The sequence below is a fragment of the Pseudophryne corroboree genome, chromosome 4 (assembly GCF_028390025.1).
Source record: "Pseudophryne corroboree isolate aPseCor3 chromosome 4, aPseCor3.hap2, whole genome shotgun sequence".
Taxonomy (NCBI): domain Eukaryota; kingdom Metazoa; phylum Chordata; class Amphibia; order Anura; family Myobatrachidae; genus Pseudophryne; species Pseudophryne corroboree.
Window position 1 is genome coordinate 800,744,686 of NC_086447.1, and position 20,367 is coordinate 800,765,052.

General features: G+C 43.9%; 1 protein-coding gene across 1 annotated transcript in view; it reads left to right on the forward strand.

The window, feature by feature from the left end:
- Window positions 1–2,309: 2,309 nt before the first annotated feature.
- Window positions 2,310–20,367, forward strand: part of EPAS1 (endothelial PAS domain protein 1) — a 207,408-nt gene continuing 189,350 nt past the window's right edge. The window contains exon 1 of the mRNA XM_063918383.1: window positions 2,310–2,936. Within this exon, the coding sequence (XP_063774453.1) occupies window positions 2,911–2,936 (26 nt within the window). The 5' untranslated portion in view covers window positions 2,310–2,910. The remainder of the gene's footprint in view (window positions 2,937–20,367) is intronic.

Sequence of the window (20,367 nt, forward strand, 5' to 3'; positions counted from 1 at the left end):
ACAGCCTTGCAATAGCCAATTATGTGTGAAGTAAAATGACAGGGATGAATGTTGAATTGAAGTGTTCCTCTACGGGTAAATTTACTAAAGGTCCTAAAATGAAAAGTGGTGATGTTGCCCATAGCAACCAATAAGATTCTGACTATCATTTCTTTATTGCATCCAGCATCGGACTGGGGAGCGAAGGGCCCTCCGGGAGAATGCAGTGGTAGGGGCCCGTGTTTAGGGGTGTGGCCAGCCTCCAGAGTTGGTCTGGCCAGCCGCCACAAAGGTTTGGCTAACCATTACAGAGTGAATGGTCTGGGCCACTTGATAAATATATATAGTAAATACCAGTGCAGTAACTAGAAATGTTAGCGCTGTGTGCCAGATAGGGCAACGGCGCCCCCTCTATGTAAAAGAGGGGCAGTGCGCGCCGCAGGCATGTGCAAAAAATATAGGGGCGTGGCTTCATGGGGAAGGGGTGTGGCAACAAAATAATACCAATTCACATTACATATTATAGTAGTCTCCATTATTCGAATTACGCTGCACAGTAGCGCCACTAAACCAGGTACAGCCCTTCTTACACATTACGGCGGACAGATTCCCCTTTTTACACATTACGGCAGATAGCGTCCCCTTTTTAAACATTACGGCAGACAGCGTCCCCCTTTTTATACATTACGGCAGCCAGTCCCCCTTTTACACATTACGGCAGACAGCTTCCCATTTTTTACACATTACAGCAGACAGCGTCCACTTTTTACACATTACGGCAGACTGCGTCCCCATTTTTACACATAACGGCAGACAGCGTCCCCTTTTTACACATTAAGGCAGACAGCGCCCCCTTTTTTACACATTACGGCAGACAGCGTCCCGCTTTTTACACATTACGGCAGACTGTGTCCCCTTTTTTACAAATTACAGCTGACAGAGTCCCCCTTTTACACATTATGTAGACAGACCGATAGATAGATAGATAGATAGATAGATAGATAGATAGATAGATAGATAGATAGATAGATAGATAGATAGATAGATAGATAGAATAGATGATACTTACCATCTCTCAGGCAGTCAGGCTCCTCTGTGCTGGCAGCTCTGGGTGGCAGGGGAGAAGAAGGAGGAGGGAGGGAGCCGCAGCAGCGCACTGTAATTACCGGCGGTGCCGCATGCAGCTGTACCTCTCCTTCAGCATTGGTTGGCCGCCGCCGCCGCTGTGAACGCTGGGATGAGGGAAGCGCATCCCAGCATTCACAGCAGCGTCGGGACAGCCAATCCGGAAGGAGAGGGACTGCTGCAGCGATGCCGCTACCAATGACATAGCCGTGCTGCGGCTCCCTCCTCCCCCTTCTCAGCTGCTCCCTCTCCTCCTCCGGTATAGGCGGCTTGTAATGAGACAAATTGACTCTTTACAAGTCGCTGGCTGTTGCGCCCTCAGTGCGACTGCGCTGTGTGCCAGGCACACCTGGCACACACGTAGTTACGGCACTGGTAAATACTGCTACTGCATGCATGATAATGTACCAGATTAATAACAGCAATGTACTGTAGAGAATACACCATAGTCCTGTGCACAGGGCCGGAGTAAGGTCTGTCTGCTCCCTAGGCAAAGCTTCAGCCTAGCACCCCCCTAACCTGCAACCCCCACACCACCACCTCCTGGAGGGAAGATGTAGGTGGCCACTAGGTTGGCAGGGGAGAATTGCATCATTATACATACTGTATACAGAGAAAAGGGAGCACTCTCAAGGACTTTTAAAGTGATAAAGTATATTGTAAACAAACTTAAAACAAATTGTGACTTTGTTCGCAATATACTTTCACTTTAAAAGACTCTGATTGGTTGCTATGGGCAACATCACTTTTCCTTTTTAGAACCTTCAGTAAATTTACCCCTACATGTAGTAGTGCAGAGGTTTTAAGGGCCGTACTAATGGGGAGAATTCCCCAGAGATGTGTGCTGAGCAGTCTAGCACAGACCGCTCAGCGCACATATCTTACCCCCGCGAGGGGGGACGGACACGGAGTGGCGCTCTTTTCACGCAGTGGTGAAATGAATGACCTGCTAGATTGTGCATGCATGCAGGCCAATCTAGCACCGGTGATAGCGACGCGCGGGACCGCGCATCGCTGTCACCGGCACGCGGCACCCCTACACACGGAGCGATGTTCGGCTAATTTCTAAGCAATCTGTAGGATATATGGTGAGGCGTTGTCATGCCTCTTTACACGTACAGTGCTGCAAATTCTGCTTATAACTTACAAAAACAGAGAGATAGACAGAAAGAGAGACATATACAGCGTGTGTATAGTGTGCTGCAGACAGTACACAGGGAAGACGGTACAGGGACTCTCCCACCTGTGTCTCCTGTCAGCTGGGTGCCGGCCCCTGTCAGGCCGCCGGGCAGCTGTGGGAGGGCCGGGGGTGTGGGCAGCAGGCAGGGCGGGCACGGCCAGCGCCAATCCGGGCCCGGACATGTGTTTCTGCCTCTGCTGGAACGGGACAAGCTGTAAAGAGCTGGAGAACCTCCACCCACCATCACCCCGGAGAGCAGGGGGAGCTTCAAGCCCAGTACACAGCGCGCTGCCAGGCTCCGGATACACGGCGCTGCACCGCTCTGCCAGAGACCCTGCCCTATTCTGCCCCTGCCTGGGTGGCTGTACAATCCTCAGCAGTGCCCTGAGACTGTACGGCCAGCCCGGAGCCCACACGTCAAGGACCCGCTGCACCGCTGTCTACTTCTGTCGCTTCTTTCTCACTTTTTTTCCCCACATTGTGGTCTTTTGTTTTTGTGCTGTTTGCTTTGTGGCCCCCGTGGTCCCGGGCCAGAGCAGCACCCATTGCCCTTACCTTCTGGGACACTTGGCAGAAGCACAGAATTGCTGCAATCTATAGTATTGTCACTGTTTGTGACACAAGCCATGGCTGCTGAAAAGGAGAAGAAGAGGTAAGATCATAAATACTATTATTATTATTATTATTATCATCATCATCATCATCATCATCATCATATGGTATCATTGTGCTATGCCTGCTGAAGTTGGGGCACATTGGCACCCTGTGTATATTTACCTGGTAATGTATATATTGGGCTATTTTATTTACGCACTTGTCGAACCACCTGCATGTGTTATCCTACTGATCGCTATTAATTATGCAACTGAATAGCAGCTACTAAAACTTTCAGTAGATGTACAGTATATAAACCATTTTATTTAAGACCCATGCTTCATATATGCAGTGAACAATTGCAGAATATACAGCAGCCACATGCAGTATATGGTGATCTGATTGGCAGCATGGTAATCAGCACCCCAGGTATACACCTGGCTGTACAGTGTGCCTGTCTGCGTACCAGTATGTCACAGTTGCGATGCTCTGCAAATTATTTAGCTGTGTATCTTTGCAAATTTGCATATTTATCTTTTGGGGTCGCTGCTGTTTTTTTTGTCTTAAAAACTGTACTTTTCAGGTAAAAAGTTGATTAATTGTTGTATGTATCTCTAAAGGTATAGCCATAGGGGATGGGTCTACATGTAGGGTCTACATGTGCGTATTATAATAATTCCTTTTTATAGCTGTATTATATGAATACTTATTCTATATAATAGTGAATGTGGTATTTTTTTACGTAGCTAAATGATATCTATAAAATATACATACAGTAGATAGATCTACTTATAATAGTGTGTGTGTGTGTGTGTGTATATATATACATACATAGAGAGAGTGATATAGATAGGTTGATTTTATATATAATATAAAACACAGTATATACAAAGGTTATGTACATAAAAGTATATGACACAGTTGCAAACGAAACCCAAGTTTCAGACATAAAAGAGGAAAGTTGCTGATTTGTAATAGCAGAAATTAGTGGTGTACACAGTACAGGAGACAAACGTGATTTTAGCCGCTGCAAATTATAAGGGACCGTGCTGGTAAGTGGAGATTTTGTGGTTGACTGCAGAATATACAGATTATTTTTTGAAAATGTTTATTCCAGTGTGACAGAAGATTTAAATGATTTGCGCAAGAAGGCAACTTATTAATGCACGGGTAACACTTGAGATGAGAGGTTTAGGAGGAAGAACGTATCGCACAACTTATTGGCTCTATAGTATGTAGGTCAAGGGTTAAATGGGGAACATTAAATTACTCCACAAGTGCTCTTCACTCTTTATTCTTAGTGATACATCAATAGATCTGGTGTGACATGTGTCTCACCTCTTTAGTCACTGAGCTACTGCAACTCTCATCTTCTAACCTGTGACTGACAAATCTGTCATTTGGTTTGTTCTCTGAGCATGTTCATGCTGTCTGGATGGTAGCCATGTGAGCTAGCACTTTAATGGTAAAATCATACTTGTTTATTTGTCCAAAAACAAAATACAAGACGGTTTCATATAAGCGAAACCAGACTCTTATTTATTATTATTATTATTATTATTTTATACAAATAAACCAAAGTAATTTTAGCATCAACATCCTGGCTCCAGTTATCCTGGTAGAATATTTAGAAACAGGTCATATAGTTATTTATTAATGGTTTTTACAAATAATTAAATGTGATTTTTTAGCCGTATCGTGTATCCTGTACTGTAGTTACGTTTCTGTCGCGAAAGTGTCACTGAACAAATTAAGGGGTCTATTTACTAAGCTTTGGATGGAGGGAGATAAAGTACCAGCCAATCAGCTTCTAATTGCCATGTCACAGGCTGTGTTTGAAAAATGACAGGAGCCGGTTGGTTGGTAATTATTTTATCGCCGTTTACTTTATCTCCGTCCAAGGCTTAGTAATACTCTATCCATCTGCCGTTCTGCTTAGATCTGTCCACAGGCTCAGCTTCTTCAGGTGGGCTGACCCTAACCTGCTCCGTGATTCTGTTTGTTCATACAGCATTTAACAGGACAACAGTTAACAGCACGTTTTCACTGTATATTACCTGTCGTGCAGATATATGCAAAAGGACACATTCTCACCTGCATCTAGACTTATATAAAAATAATTTTCTGATAGCTATCTTAAAGAATAAAGAGAAATGCGGGGTGAACCCATTCACCCCCCACCCACCACCCCTGTAGTCATAATAAAGGAAATCTGCTAATGGGAGTTTTTCCGCCGGGACTGTTTCTTTCACAGAGACTGAAGTCTGTAGCAGGAAGACTCTGCTAAATAGCCCAATAGCTTATTTCCTTCCATTCAGACCAGCCGAGCCAAGTAAAAGTGCAGCCCAGTAACAGTCACAACTCACAAGTCTACATAGGGAATTGAATCAAGATTAAATCCATTTTACACCACGTGAACATGGTAGCCACATATTAGCTTTCACCGGCCTGTCTTGAACTAGCCTGATTTTAGGTAATATCCAATAGGTTGCTATGTGCAGTTGCACGTTTATACTGTCCATTCCATGCTATTACATTGGATGTGTAGTTTATAACTTGTTGGCTAGGGCCAGTGCTGACCAATGTTTCTAATAGGGCTATTGCATATCGGACATAACTACAAATTGTATGTTGAAAATCTATAAAAAAAAATTTGATCTAGCAAAAAAAATATCACATATTAATGGAAAATAAGTTCCATGTGAAAACTCAGGAACATTCCACTTGTGGACGGAGATAAGATTTATTGAAAAGCTAAATCAGGCAAGTTGGTTCTAAACAATTACAGAATAGCAAAAAAAATAAAATTAAATAATTCTTATTAATGTGGCCTATCGCTATCATCTTCATTCAAGATTTAAATAGAAAATGCTAACTAAAATGCAAGTTATTCCTGTGTGAATTCTAACCCTACAAAGTGACTCGTAATACATATCTGGAAGATTCCACATTTTATCCCCATACGGAAATTGTTTTTTCCCCCATATGTCATCTTTCTTTACCAGTATGGCAACTGCCGAAAAAGGTACAGGCATGATAGGACATGTATATTGTCGCCGATGTACGCTTCCATAAGCCTTACTGCTGATTAGAATGTATTTGTATTTTCATTCTAATGTGGAAAATGCAAGAAATGAGAATTACAGATACCACATGTGCGCTTGCTGTACACATAAGTGTCCTGTAAGTGCTCTTTATGACAGAACATTAGATGGCTAGGGGTTAGGAAGGTTCATTTAATTAATTAAATAATAGTTAGCATCAAGTTGTTTACGTTATAGTTCAAGATATAAAGCCAGGTGCTGTCTCTGGAATGGCCTTCCCAGTACTTGCGTAATATACAGTACAATATACAACCTATATGATACTCAACCTTTTCACCACACTACTGTACAGTATGTACAAAGTTTTGAAATGCTTACAGACTTTTGTCAGATAAAAAAAGACAATGAGGGGGTCTTCTCTCTAAACAGTTCCAAATAAATGTGCCTGAAATGTAGGAATAGAGGGTACGGGGCATTTTATGTGGTGCAGCAGTGTATGGAGCAACTTATTTATATATCCTTAGTCTTAAGGTGTATACACACGGTGAGATTTTTGATTTTGACTATATAGTCAAAATCGCAAAGGAAAGTTAGTGCAAATCGCAAGGTGTTAGCCACCTTGCGATCCCGATTCGATCCCGATGCGCACTCCCGCGGGGTCGATATCACAAGGCTAGATACACTTTGCATGCAAGTCAATCTTGACTACATAGTGTACTATCTAGTACAAAGTGGGATACGGTCATTAGGTCGACCACTATTGGTCGACATGGTCACTAGGTCGACATGGAAAAAGGTCGACATGAGTTTTTCACATTTTTTTTCTTTAATTTTTTGAACTTTTTCATACTTTACGATCCACGTGGACTACGATTGGGAATAGTAACCTGTACCGAGCACAGTGAGGCACCTTGCCCGAAGCTTCGCCTGCCATGTGAGGGGGACACGGTGCACTAATTGGGGTTCCCCGTCACTTTACATAGAAAACGACACCAAAAAAAGTAAAATAAAACTCATGTCGACATTTTTCCATGTCGACCTCGTTCTCGTCGACCTAATGACTGTGTCGACCTATTTCTGGTGTCAACCTAGTCACTGTCGACCAATAGTGGTCGACCTAATGACCCATACCCGTATAACGGAAATTCAAAATTGAGACTTAGTCAAAATTGTACATAGTCTAAATGGAAAGTACACATAGTCAAAATCGCTGCTTCTGGGCTCTGGGGGATTTTAAGGGAAATCGCATAGTCAATATCTCACCGTGTGTATGCACCTTTACTTTGGTATATGCTGTATTTGTGCCATTGTTTTGGTTGTGTTGCTCACTTACTATGCTTAGTGATTTTCAAGTATTTCCAATTTTGCTAACTACTTACAATGTACTGCTTGTTTAATCCGGTATCCGTTTGGATGGTCGACCATGTTATGGTCGACAGTCATTAGGTCGACCACTATTGGTCGACATGGACACCTGTTCGACGCGTGAAAATGGTCGACGCGTGAAAGGTCGACACATGAAAAGGTCGACATGCGTTTTTAAAAAGAAAGAATCTTTTGGGGAACTTTTCCATACTTTACGATCCACGTGGACTACGATTGGGAACAGTAATCTGTACCGAGCGCAGCGAGGCACCTTGCCCGAAGCTCGCGAGCCATGCGAGGTGACGCGGTGCACTAATTGGGGTTCCCCGTCACTTTTTTACGCAGAGAACGACACAAAAAAAGGTAAAAAAACTTATGTCGACCTTTTTGTGCGTCGACCTTTCATGTGTCGACCATTTGTCCATGTCGACCATGCCAATGTCGACCAATAGTGGTCGACCTAATGATTGTCGACCATAACATGGTCGACCATTCATACCGGAACCGTTTAACCCACAGTTAAACCTTAGGACAATGCGAGACCTGCATTCACGTCTTCTGTGATATTTCATAATACTTAACCTATGTTTTCTAACACCTTGGAATTGCTTAGCATTGAAATTACTGATTGCCACCATTTACAAGCTACTTATAAAATCTGGGCCTTTTGCACAGGCCACAATGTTTGCAATACATAGCAATGGGATAGCCTTACATTTAGCCATTTATTTAGGCCTGCATACAGTCACAAAAACAACAGGCAGATCATCAGTTATAATAATGCTTCGATCCTCCTCAAAAGTGCAATTTATTCAGACCTAAGGCCCTCACAAACACCATTTGCATGTTGGGTCACATTATGAGGACAGCAGCTTTCACCTGTATGCCTTATATTGGTATATGCATTTTCTATATATGTTACTACCATCTTTGGCATCAGTTTCCTTGTTACCTGTAGCCTGAGAGAGAGCCGCATAGGAGATAAATTTAGGTTGGTAAAATGAAGTGCGTGGTTTTGAAGGTGCACACCTTCATAAAACAGGTGTTTAACATTGCTATGTAATGACATAAGACCTAATAGGCCCTACACACTGGCCGATATTCCTCAAAGATATGAACGATCTCGTTCATTATTGAACGAGATAACGTTCATATCTTTGAGTGTGGAGTCACCAGCGATGAACGATGCGCGGCCCCGCGCTCGTTCATCGCTGGTACATGCAGGCCAATATGGACGATCTCGTCCATATTAGCCTGTACTGCAGTGGAGCAGGGTGACGGGAGAGTGAAGAAACTTCACCCCCCCCGTAACTGCCCCCCCCCCGCCAGGTCGCCGGTCGGCCGTATCCGCCGTCGGGCAGCTCGGCGGCTGATCTTTATATGTGTAGGGCCTTTTAGAACATTAACCTATCTATATGTTTTTGGACTGTGGGAGGAAGTTTAAATAATCACAGGGTTTAACATACAAACTCCACACAGATAGTGTTCTGGTTTGAAGTTGTGAATGGCCAAAGGGCTGTAAGGCAGCAATACTAACCACTGTGCCTCAGTGTCACCTGAGTGTTTTTGTATTTTTGTTAAATTAGATAAGTATGATTTCCCATGAAGTGTATTTATTGACAGTGTAATTGGTGTTTTTTTACAGAAAGGTGGTGGAGATTTTACACTAGCATGAATTCACTCTAGATAAGGGACATTTTTGGAATCTGATTGCTGAGCTTCTATTCAATGCATATGTCTTTATGAAACACTGTGACGTTTTGATGGATTAGGTCCAGTTGAATTAGATATATTCCATCAATTGCTATAAAAGTTGGAGATAGTGATTACATTTTATGACGCTACATGATACTAAATGGTTTTACATAGATACATGGTGTATACTGAGCTGAAATAAAAATGCTACTGAATATAAAATATAAATATGAAAATCTAATATACGAGTTAAAGTATGAAAATTCATCTTTTGACACATTTTAAATATGCCTGTGAAGTTTTCCTATATAAAGATATAAGTTAGGATATTTGCCATTGGATTTACCTTTGCTAGCTACCTCACTGCAAGCTATTCTCCTTTGTTTTTGGAATAGTTCACATAGGTAAATATTTCTGTAATTAAATTATTGATGTAAAGGTTGCGCAAGTTTCTAAAGAGCCTAAAATAATTAAGTCCTTATCTTATGATTTTGCAGACTTGTGCAACTGTTTAATTTCTACTTGAATTTTCTGAATATTTATCTATTTGTAGCAACTTTTATTTTATAATTAAAATTTGAGTAAGCAAAACATAAGTAAATGTATTGTATAAAAATACAAGACCGCTAATGGTGGCTAATAGTCTTTTGGCTTTTTTTTATCTGTTGAGGGTTTTTTTTTTCCCTCTAGTAATTATTAGTATGTTTTGAGATTTTCCAGTGCAATGTTTAGGTTGTCCTGGATTGGATTGTTAATTGGATTGCTATATTAACTATATACAACTGTATCCACCGTTATCCTATTGCAGTATGAAGTAGCAAAGTTATAGGCCCTACACACTGGCAGATAATACTCAAAGATATGAACGATCTTTGTTCATTAATGAACAAGATACCGTTCATATCTTTGAGTGTGGAGGCACTAGCGATGAACGATGCGTGGCCCCGCGCTCGTTCATCGCTAGCGCCCCGTCGCCTGTGCATGCAGGCCAATATGGACGAGATCGTCCATATTTGCCTGCACTGCTATGGAGCCACCTCCCCCCCCCTACCCCCACCGCCAGGTCGCCCGTCGGCCGTATCCGCTGTCGGGCAGCTCGGCGGTGGATCGCCAAATGTGTAGGGCCCATATAGACGTATAACCAAAATAAATCCCATCGGGATGGTTACAGAACAGGTTTAGTTTGCTTGCAACGCTCAAATGTTTATCGTCCCTGCAGTCGTGGAACACTCGGGTGATCTGAGTTGCGCTGCTTAGCTGGAGTTTTGCGTCTGCCGTTTAGGATACTGAGAAGAAATCAGCACTGTTATAAAACCACAATATAGGTTTCCTTTCTGGCCATAGCATAAACAGGGTGGCATCGTCACAAGTGCACTTAATATCTATTTGAAACATAGTCGCCAACTTTGTATTTGTCTATTTAGCAATCACATAAGTACTATTTGCACTCTGGATTACTGTACTATTTATTGGGCAGTTACTAGGTCACAGTAATGTTATTAGTCTCAACAAACCACTCTGTCACCTGTAAGATGCTTAGTGCATGCTTTATGTTCTTATTAGGGCATGGAACATGCTAATTGTGGTAATTATCTGCAAACAGAATTCATTATTTTCCATGGAGGCGCATAAAGTAGGCAGTGTGACTGGCATTACTGTTTTGTTAACTACACTGTCAGAGTAGCCTCTGTGTAGGGCTATCATGAGTGTGAAATCATCAACGGTGAGTGACATCTATATTAGCTGATGCTTGCTCAGGTCTATATTATGTTCTTTAGGAGGAGATTTATCAAACCTTCTGAAGAGGTGGAGGCGTTTTCCATTGCAATCGGTCAGATTCTAGATATAATTTATCTAGGGCATTCAGCACCTTCACTTGTCCTCTTTGGAAGGCTTGATGAATATCATCCTAATGTGAAAGATCCTAACCACAAATACTGTATCCTGTTAATTCCAATTCACAATCTGTATTACAGGATAATAAGCACTGATTTTAAAGGTGGCATGTACTAACAGTAAAATTAGGTTTGCCACAATCCTTGCACCCATTTTTTCAATACTCGCCTCTCTGTAGCCCCCTGCTGGCGGCAGCACCTCTCCACATATCACAAGGAAAATGGCACTGTGGGGTAGATGTATTAACCTGGAGAAGGCATAAGGAAGCTCCTAACTGTTAATTTACATATTGGAGCTGATTGGCTGGTACATTTATCACCTTGCATTTATCTGGTTTATCACTTCCTTATGCCTTCTCCAGGTTAATACATCTGTCCCACAGTGTGTTTTGTGCATGCGCAGTAAGGAAATCTCTGGGAAAGTGGCCACCTCACCATTTCCCTGGAGATCTGAGCATACGCAATAGAGTTTGTGCCCCCTAGTACTCAGACTGTACTGTGCTGTCTGGCTGCCAGCTAGAGAGGAGAGGGCCCGGACAGAGGAGGCTGCACACTGGCCTCGTCCTCTGTTAATACGCCCATTGTCGGACTGGGGCATGTAGGGCCCACCGGGGGAATGCAGTGGTAGGGGCCCATGTTAGGGGTGTGTCCAGTCTGCAGAGGGGGTGTGGCCTGCTATCTCATTGGTTTGACTAACCATTAGAGAGTGCAATATTTGGGCCCCTTCTTAAATATATACAGTAAATTCAGCTGCTGCATGCATGATAATTAATAACAGATTAATAACAGCAATGCACTGAAGAAAATACACCATAGTCCAGTATAAGGTAACATATGTATAATGTATAATTCAAGTTCACAGTCTGGAACCTGATCGTTAGAGCAGAATTTGGGGCCCAGGCAGTAGGGCCCAACGGTGGTTACCCCTGTGGGCCAGTTCAAGCCTGAATACGCCCCTAACATTCCCCATTGGTATCAAGCTCCGGATAGCTAAACGTAGTAGATGGCATTGCCTATAGTGGGTTTACTCTGGATCCGAAGTATCGAATTGTTTCCATAGACCGGAAAGTGTGTATAGGAAGTGGAATACAGTAATCTGACCTGTAGCCACACTGGAGCTCATAAATAGCATATGTATGTATACACAGAGGTAGTGGTTTGTTTGGGATTTGTAGGGGTATATTTACTAAAGTGTAGGTTTTCAAAAGTGGAGCTGTTGCACATAGCAACCAATCAGACTCTAGATATTCTCTTCTAGATACATGTTAAATAGAATCTGATAGGTTGTTATGAGCAACAACCTTACTTTTGAAAACCCGCACTTTAGTAAATATACTCCTTACTGTCTCTTTGATGGTCTCCTCTTCAAATTAAATGATAACATAACTACATTTTTACTCAAGATTACAAGTTACAGAAGAGGAAAAAACTGCATGATGCAAGGGAATTTATTCAACATTATCAGGAGGATTTTTTCTGGTCCCTGACCCAAAAAGTTTACAATCTAGATGCTATATAGGAAAAAATATACACTAGGGTGCTGATTCTGAGTCGCATGCTGCTGCACTGCTTTAGCGTCTCTTACCGTAGTCTCACCTGCGACTTTATGCTAATGCTAGTAGAAGCCCTTTCCATGGCGTACAACCATGCAAGGACTGAGAAGCCCACTCTGTGCATCTTTACAGTCCTGCTTGTTGTGTCTTTAGACGCTACCACCGGATGAACCATCGAAACTTGCATCTGCCCCATGAGACTTTATGTGCTGAATCTCAGAGTATGGCCTCCATTGTAAGCAAATAAGCGTCCTGAGTTTGCAACCAGTTATGTGACACACCTGTAACACTCCCATACCATACCCATAAATGCATCTCCATGATGTGCCTGAATAGTCACCTCCCAGTCACTGCCCAGAAATACCCAATACATTCCCAATACATTTCTAAGAATGTGCATCTGAACTGCAAGTGCGCCTCAGTGCGTATACACCATAGGATGCTTGCGCTCTACAACTTTTCAGTGACTTAGACATACTGTATGTGCAGTTGAAAAATACTGACCATGTGTGCGAGTGCCACTCAGAATCAGGCCGTAGAGCACAACATGAGTGCAGTTATAAAAGGGCACAAATGTAATTATTAGGTGCAAGGAAGTAGATGTGATGTTATTGGCAAGGTGAACCGTCTTAAAAGTTGAAATGTAACTTCAGTCTTCAGAGGGAGTGCAATCCAGAGGTAGGGAGCAGTGAGCGAGTCTCTCAGATTTAAAAGTGGGAATGAGTGAAAACAATATGGGGAGGAGCAGAGGAATGTAATGTATTATGTAGGCTGTAATCACATTACCGGCGGTTAGGATACCGATGCCGGAATCCCGACAGCTAGATACGCCGACAGTCCACAACACCCATACAGTGGGAATAGAACCTGTGATGAGCACAGGAAGCCACCAAGTCCGCTGCGTGGCGAGCGCAGATTGACAGGCAGAGGCAGTTGGGGCGTGTAGGCGGCGTTGGGACACCGTTGGGGGGGCATGGTCCGGACGGAGGTTGCGGGCAAAAATATGGTGGGTAGTCGTCTGCCTTCGCAGTTAGGCTGCGTAGGCAGAGAGCTACTCACCAGGTGCAAAACAAACGCCGCCGTGCAATGCTTTTACACGTCTGTGGGGGAGGGGGGGAGCTTGTGGGGGCGGACTTGCCCTGTGTTGGTGTGCCCCCGCATGATTTTGATCGTAGATGTGCATTTTTTCAGGTCAGATCAGGTCTGAATTAAGACCGTCATTTTGTGATTATTTGAATGCGGGAAGTGAAACAGAGTGACGAAATCAGATATGAAAACAGGCCCACAAGCCTGGGGAACTGACTCGCTAGATAGGTGATGACTGTATGTTAATGAAAAGTCATGTACAGGGTTAAAGGGGAAATAATGAAACCTCTCTTTTATTCAAGTTAAGCATAAAGCTTTTGGGAGCCATCTGCTTAAATGTACCTGATCAGTAATTAGTGATTCTTGTTAGAACTCCAGGTGCGTAAATGTGATACTAAACCGGATGAAATTCATGAGGAAGCCTAGTAACTGCTTATAAAGGGAAAGAGGTATGCCAGCAGATAATTCTATGACAGCTGAAGATTATTCCTGAAAAGTGATTAAAGTGATGTGACCAGAGCCAAGTAAGAATAGTGCCATTGTCTGAGAGTGATCCCACTGTGCCAAATGCTGCTAAATTGTACAAGAGATTAGTACTGTATGCAGACCTTCCTATTAGATGTAGCCTTATATACAGAGGGGTCCTTGTCGAGTGTACTATGTTATGCCGATGCTCGGAATCCCGACGCCGGGATCCCGACCGCCGGAATGCCAGCAGCGGGCGAGCGCAAAAGAGCCCCTTGCGGGCTCGCTGCGCTTGCCACGCTGCGCGCACGGTAGCGCGCCACGCTATTTAATCTCCCTCCAGGGGTGTCGTGGACACACCAAGAGGGAGATAGTTGTCGGGATCCCGGCGCCGGTATGCCGAGTGCTGGGATCCCGACAGCCGGCATATCGAATGCCTCCCCCTTTGTTGCTGCAGAGTTGCACTGGAGGTGCATGGTGTATTGAGGCTAGATGTATGTATGTGGACACATATGAAGGTCATTGACAAACTTCGTAGGAATATATTTTCTGTCCTCTGTGAAATCCAGGAAATCAGGAGGATCAAATCGGTTTTTAAGATCTGGAAAGTTGTTTAGAATCTGGGTTCTCAAGTATTTTATCATAAAGGGTAATTAAGTGGCTGATTTATAGCCTGATCATTAGCATATTATAATTATAGCATGCGTGTAAAGGGTAATTTGCCTACAAACACAAAACCAGAAAATCTGTTTTTGGTATGTTTTATGGGATATCAAGCTTAATGCACAACACAAAAAATTGTGGGTGGAAGTGAAAAGGAGATACTGTGTATGATTCATTCAGAACTGAAGACTGAACTTATGTCTGAAAGGTTAAGAACATCCGAGTTAATAACATAAGTTCATTTAAGTTCATAGACTAAACTGTAAAGAACTCTTATCACATATCAGCTTTTATAATATATACCACTGGAAAAAAGTTTTGTTGTTGCTGAGTTACAAATAAAAATATTTCCTGAGCCTGAAACACACAGTTTATTATTACTTAATAAAGATTAGTTCCTAGTACATTTTCACAAAGAGCCTCTGCCCCTAGCCATAGCCCTGAGGCTGCTCCAAGCATCCTTGCTATGCTGGTCCAGTTTGGTTTACCAATATCTGCAGCAATCTCTACTCACATTGTATGCAGATAACTGTGTCCATTATCAGCTGTGTAACCAGCCTGTCTAGAACATTGCAGATCAGTCACTGGAGGGTGACAACATTTATTGTTGTCGGGACGCCTTGTGTTAGTGCATGTGTGACTCCATGATGTGAACTTGTCCTTTCTGTTCAGTCAATAATGGAAGTACACAGAATATTACATCCATCTTACTTATGAGAATATCCACAACGCAGTGAAGTTATTACTTACCTGACCTGTTGTAGGCTAGCCATTGACCATTGTTAGTAAACATCGATGGTGTGATACTGATGGTAAATATTGTCTATCAAGGTCAGATATTGGATGGCAGCGGCAATATGCACATGCACTCAAGTGGTCTGCACATGTGTGATTGGATGTCATCAATGGGTGAAAAATACTTGATGGTTTACCTGTCGGTGGCCACTCCTAACCTTACCTCTAAACTGAAGTATACTTGTTGCCTACACTTTGTGAGGCAGCCATTTTGTAAGTTTAGTTAATGCTAATGATCAGGCAATCTCTGTTAACTAGTCCATAAATAGGTCTTGTATACACTTACTCAACCCACAAGCAAAACATAATATCATTTGTGAAGCTTTCTTTGTTATGTGGAGGGTCTCCCAGCCATTGCCTCTCTGCAACAAAATTTAAATATGGTAACAGCTTAAGGTACCCATACATCAGTGGCCACGAATCCCCCGACCCACCAGCACTGCCGATCAGTGGCCATCTATGATGATTGAAGATCCGTCAAGGGATCGGGACAATTTATTGCTGATGTACTGTATGGGGACCTTTAGTGCGTGTGGTCTCCAGGTTTCCAGAGCGCTAAGGAGGCCGACTGTGTGGACTTCAGCAAGACAACACATTAAAGACATTAACAATTAGCAACTTTCTAATGCTGTGATCTTGTTTACTGTCACCTAAAGTTGAAAAACAGACTGTTAGTTGTATTTTGCTTAAGGGTGGTACACACGGAGAGATCTGTGATTAAAATCTAACCAATCTGACTTGATTGCTTAGATTTTAAGCACGGATCTGTCATGTGTATGCCCCCCAGCGATAGCAATGCACGGCCCGCGCATCTCTATCGCCGGTGCTAGATTGAGCATGTAGGCTCAATCTAGCGGGTCGCTCACTTCAGCGATGTGTGAAGCGAGCGGCCCCCTGCCCCCCCCCCCCCCTCGCTCAGCACCCAACACGCTGTGCTGAGCGGGGGGGGGGTGTTAGATGTGCGCTGAGCGGTCTGTGTTACGATCGCTCAGCACACATCTCTCCCGTCAGTACTGGCCTTTAGAATTTCTTCAAAGTTGTAGCGGGTGGTCTTCAGTATGCCGACTGACGGGATCCCGGCGCACAGTATACCGGCGCCGGAATCCCGACAGCCGGCATACCGACACTTATTCTCCCTCGTGGGGGTCCACGACCCCCCTGGAGGGAGAATAAAATAGGGTGGCGCACATAGCGTGGCGAGCGCAGCGAGCCCGCAAGGGGCTCATTTGCGCTCGCCACACTGTCGGTAAGCCGGCGGTCGGGCTCCCGGTGCCGGTATGCTGGTCGCCGGGAGCCCGACCGCGGGCATACCATACTGAACCCGTTGTAGCAGTGTTTAGATGGAGTGGATTTGATTGAATTGAATAGCTTATCATTCTTAGGAGGGATTAAATGAACAATACACTGATAAAGGATTACGGCCCAGATTTATCAAACCTTGGAAAGTGAGAAATTGCACGGTGATAAAGTACCAACCAACCAGCTCCTGTCATGTTCCAGGCTGTGTTTGAAAACTGACAGTTGGGAGCGATTTGGTTGGCACTTTATCACCGTGCAATTTCTCACTCTCCAAGGCTTGATAAATCTGGGCCTAAGTGGACGTCTGTGTTATCTGTGCTCGGGGAATTGCTCACAATAGTCAAATGTTCTGTTTAGTGATCTAATAAACTTTAGTTTACCATGTCAGGGGGAAGTTTCTCTGCTGAATATATGTAATTTCTTCTCGGCATACAGAATAGCTGGCACAGAATCTAAGCCACATTTACTCCTGGTTAATGAAGCATTTCAGTATAACAATACAATGAGCAGTGGTGCCAGTATGATGGATTTCTATAAACAAAATGTTATATTGATTTTCTTCTTGTTTGATTAGGTGAAATCTAATTTGTACATAAGTGTGTTACAGTCTTGTACATGATGGATAAAACCAGGGCTTTTTTTTTTATAGCACTCGATGTTGTGCAGAAGCGGCCCCTATTTTTGGTATCATTTTTTAATTTTTCTAACTAGTTATGTAAACAGGGAGAAGTCAGTGCAGTCGCTTCAGAAACAAATAATATTTGTGTATGAAAACCTGTTAAGTGCATGAACAACATACAACTTTAGGTAACTAGTGGTATCTTTTCAAGAAGAAAAAAAGGAGAAGCAGCGAGTGCACTATACAAGCTGGCTGGTATGTGAGACTACAGAGACCACATATCCCCTGTCTTGTATGGAGGCCTGTTTGAGCCAATATTATTTGTGTTGTATATGTCCATTTGTGCTACAGGATTACAGATATTTGAATTTTGGACTACGCTGCAGCCCCGCCTCTAGAGCCGCCACTGATCTGGACTGCAATCTGTTTTTAGTTCTGAACAAGCACGTCTCCAATAACGGATCACACTATGGGGGAGATTCAATTACCTGCGTTAATTTCCAGCGGGTTATTAACGGAGGTAGTTTCAGGCTTTCAATGGGGAAGTCTATTCAATTTGTTTCCCTGAATTCTTCTAGAAGGCTGGTTAACGTCCATTAACTTTGTGTGTTAACAGGGGTTATCGTGTGTTAATGCATGGAATCTGTGAAAAGTTCACTGATTCCGGCATTAACAGTGTCATGGGAATCGGTAACTTCTGAGTTATTGGGGATTTAAAAAAATCCCAGTTACTTACCAGTATAAGGACTAATTGAATAGCCCCCTGGGGGTTCAATTAGGTATGGAAAATTACAGTGGCTAATTGAATTCCCCCCTGAATATGTGTGTATTTCTTTATATCTTATACTGTATGTTGAAAACACCATATCCAAAGTAAGAAAACATCAAGAGAGAAGTATGTCTATTTTCCTATTGTACATGCCACTATTCAGTTTAGTGCCTAGGGTGTTATACTCTTATTTTCTTACACCTGTAGTATATTTTTTCTGGTAATTTAGGGTTTTCCCTTGTATACCTATTCTAGGATGCAGCACCTTTTGTGCCCAGGTTGTTGCACCTAACTAAAACGGCATGTAGTTAAAATGCCGGCTGTTGGGACCCCGGCGTTAAGGATACCGGTGTCAGAATCCCGGCAGCAGACAATGCCGCCAGACAGGATCCCGACGCAACAGGGCTATTTCTACTCGTGGGTGTCCACATAACCCATGGAGTGTGAATAGATCCTGTGGCGAGCGCAGTAAGCCCGCAAGGTGACTCTTGGCGCTCACCCCGCTGCCGGCATTCTGGTGGGCGGGATCGCCACTGTCAGGATATTGACAGCCAGCATCCCATCTGCCAGTATAATGTATCACACCCAACTAAAACACTGTCACCTATGTAAACCACCACAGTTTCGAGCTGCAGTGCCAGTCTAGTGAGTGTACACTATCACAAGTTCTGTACTCACCTGGCAGAAATGAGCTCCTCCATGCTTCCAGAAGGCTGGACTTCTGAAGGAGCGTGGCCACACTCCTGGTTACCAAGGATCCTGACAGCAGTGCTGTCCGAGCCTGCAATAAACAGCTAGGCATCGGATAGCAGGGGGGCCCTTTTACCCCCAGAATATACGTTCGTAGGCCCTCTTCTCCTAATGGGGCTAGAATGCAGCATTTTAAATGTAATTGGAAAAATAAAATTGTCCGATTGTGGTGGCCCCCTAGGCTATCAAGGCCCCTTACTATTGTAGCCCCTGTATCTCCCTGACGGTTACTCTGATTCAGCGTACAATATAATAACAACAACAACAACAACAACAACAACAACAACAACAGTATAAGGCGTCTATGTACAGATGGAGCCCTGCTCATCTATCCCTTTAATAGGATTAACTGAGCCAGTGCTGTCGTACTTAATCCCCTGCTGTAATGACTTAGGGGGTAATTCAGAGTTGATCATAGCAGCAAATTTGTTAGCAGTTGGGCAAAGCCATGTGCACTGCAGGTGGGGCAGATATAACATGTGCAGAGAGAGTTAGATTTGGGTGGGTTATTTTGTTTCTGTGCAGGGTAAATATTGGCTGCTTCATTTTTACACTGCAATTTAGATTTCAGTTTGAACACACCCCACCCAAATCTAACTCTCTCTACACATGTTATATCTGCCCTACCTGCAGTGCACATGGGGGGTCATTCCGACCCGATCGCTCTCTGCAGTTTATCGCAGCGATCGGGTCGGATCTGCGCATGTGCCTGCGCCGCAGTGCGCCGGCGCATGCTGGCCGGCCGAAGGCCGTTGTAGTGTAGCGATCGCCTCTGCCAGATTGACAGGCAGAGGCGGTCGCTGGGTGGGAGGGGGCTGGACGGTGGCGTTAAGCCGCCGTTTAGGGGGCGCGGTCCGGCCAACGCAGGTGATGCTTTTGCATTTCTGCAGGGAGGGGGGGGGGGCACAGATATGCGGGGCGGACTAGCCCTGTGCTGGGCGTCCCCCCGCATGTCTGAGTGTCTGATCGTAGCTGTAGCTGTCACTGGCAAGGAAAAGTCCAGGAACAGAGCATTTTGTACCTAATGGAACGGGTCATGTTGGAGGGTATGTAACTGCAATGTTACAGTCTGTGTTTGAAAAATGACAGGACCTGATTGGTTGATGCTTTACTTCTATCCACTTTATCTCTCTCCAAGGCTTAAGGGGGGTACTCACAGAGCGATCGCTGCTTAAAATCTAAGCAATCTGACTAGATTGTTTAGATTTTAAGCAGTGATCACTCCGTTTGTACCCCCCACAGCGATAGCGATGCGCAGCCCCGCGCATCGCTATCGCTGGTGCTAGATTGGCCTGCATGCAGACTCAATCTAGCAGGTCGCTCATTTCACCCGCTGGGTGAAATGAGCCCCCCCGTGTCCCCCCGCACGCTCAGCACACATCATGCTGTGCTGAGCGGGGGGAGAGATGTGTGCTGAGCGGTTCGCTCAGCACACATCTCTCCCCAAAATGGGCCATGAATACGGCCCTTAAGTAAACGGACCCCTAACAT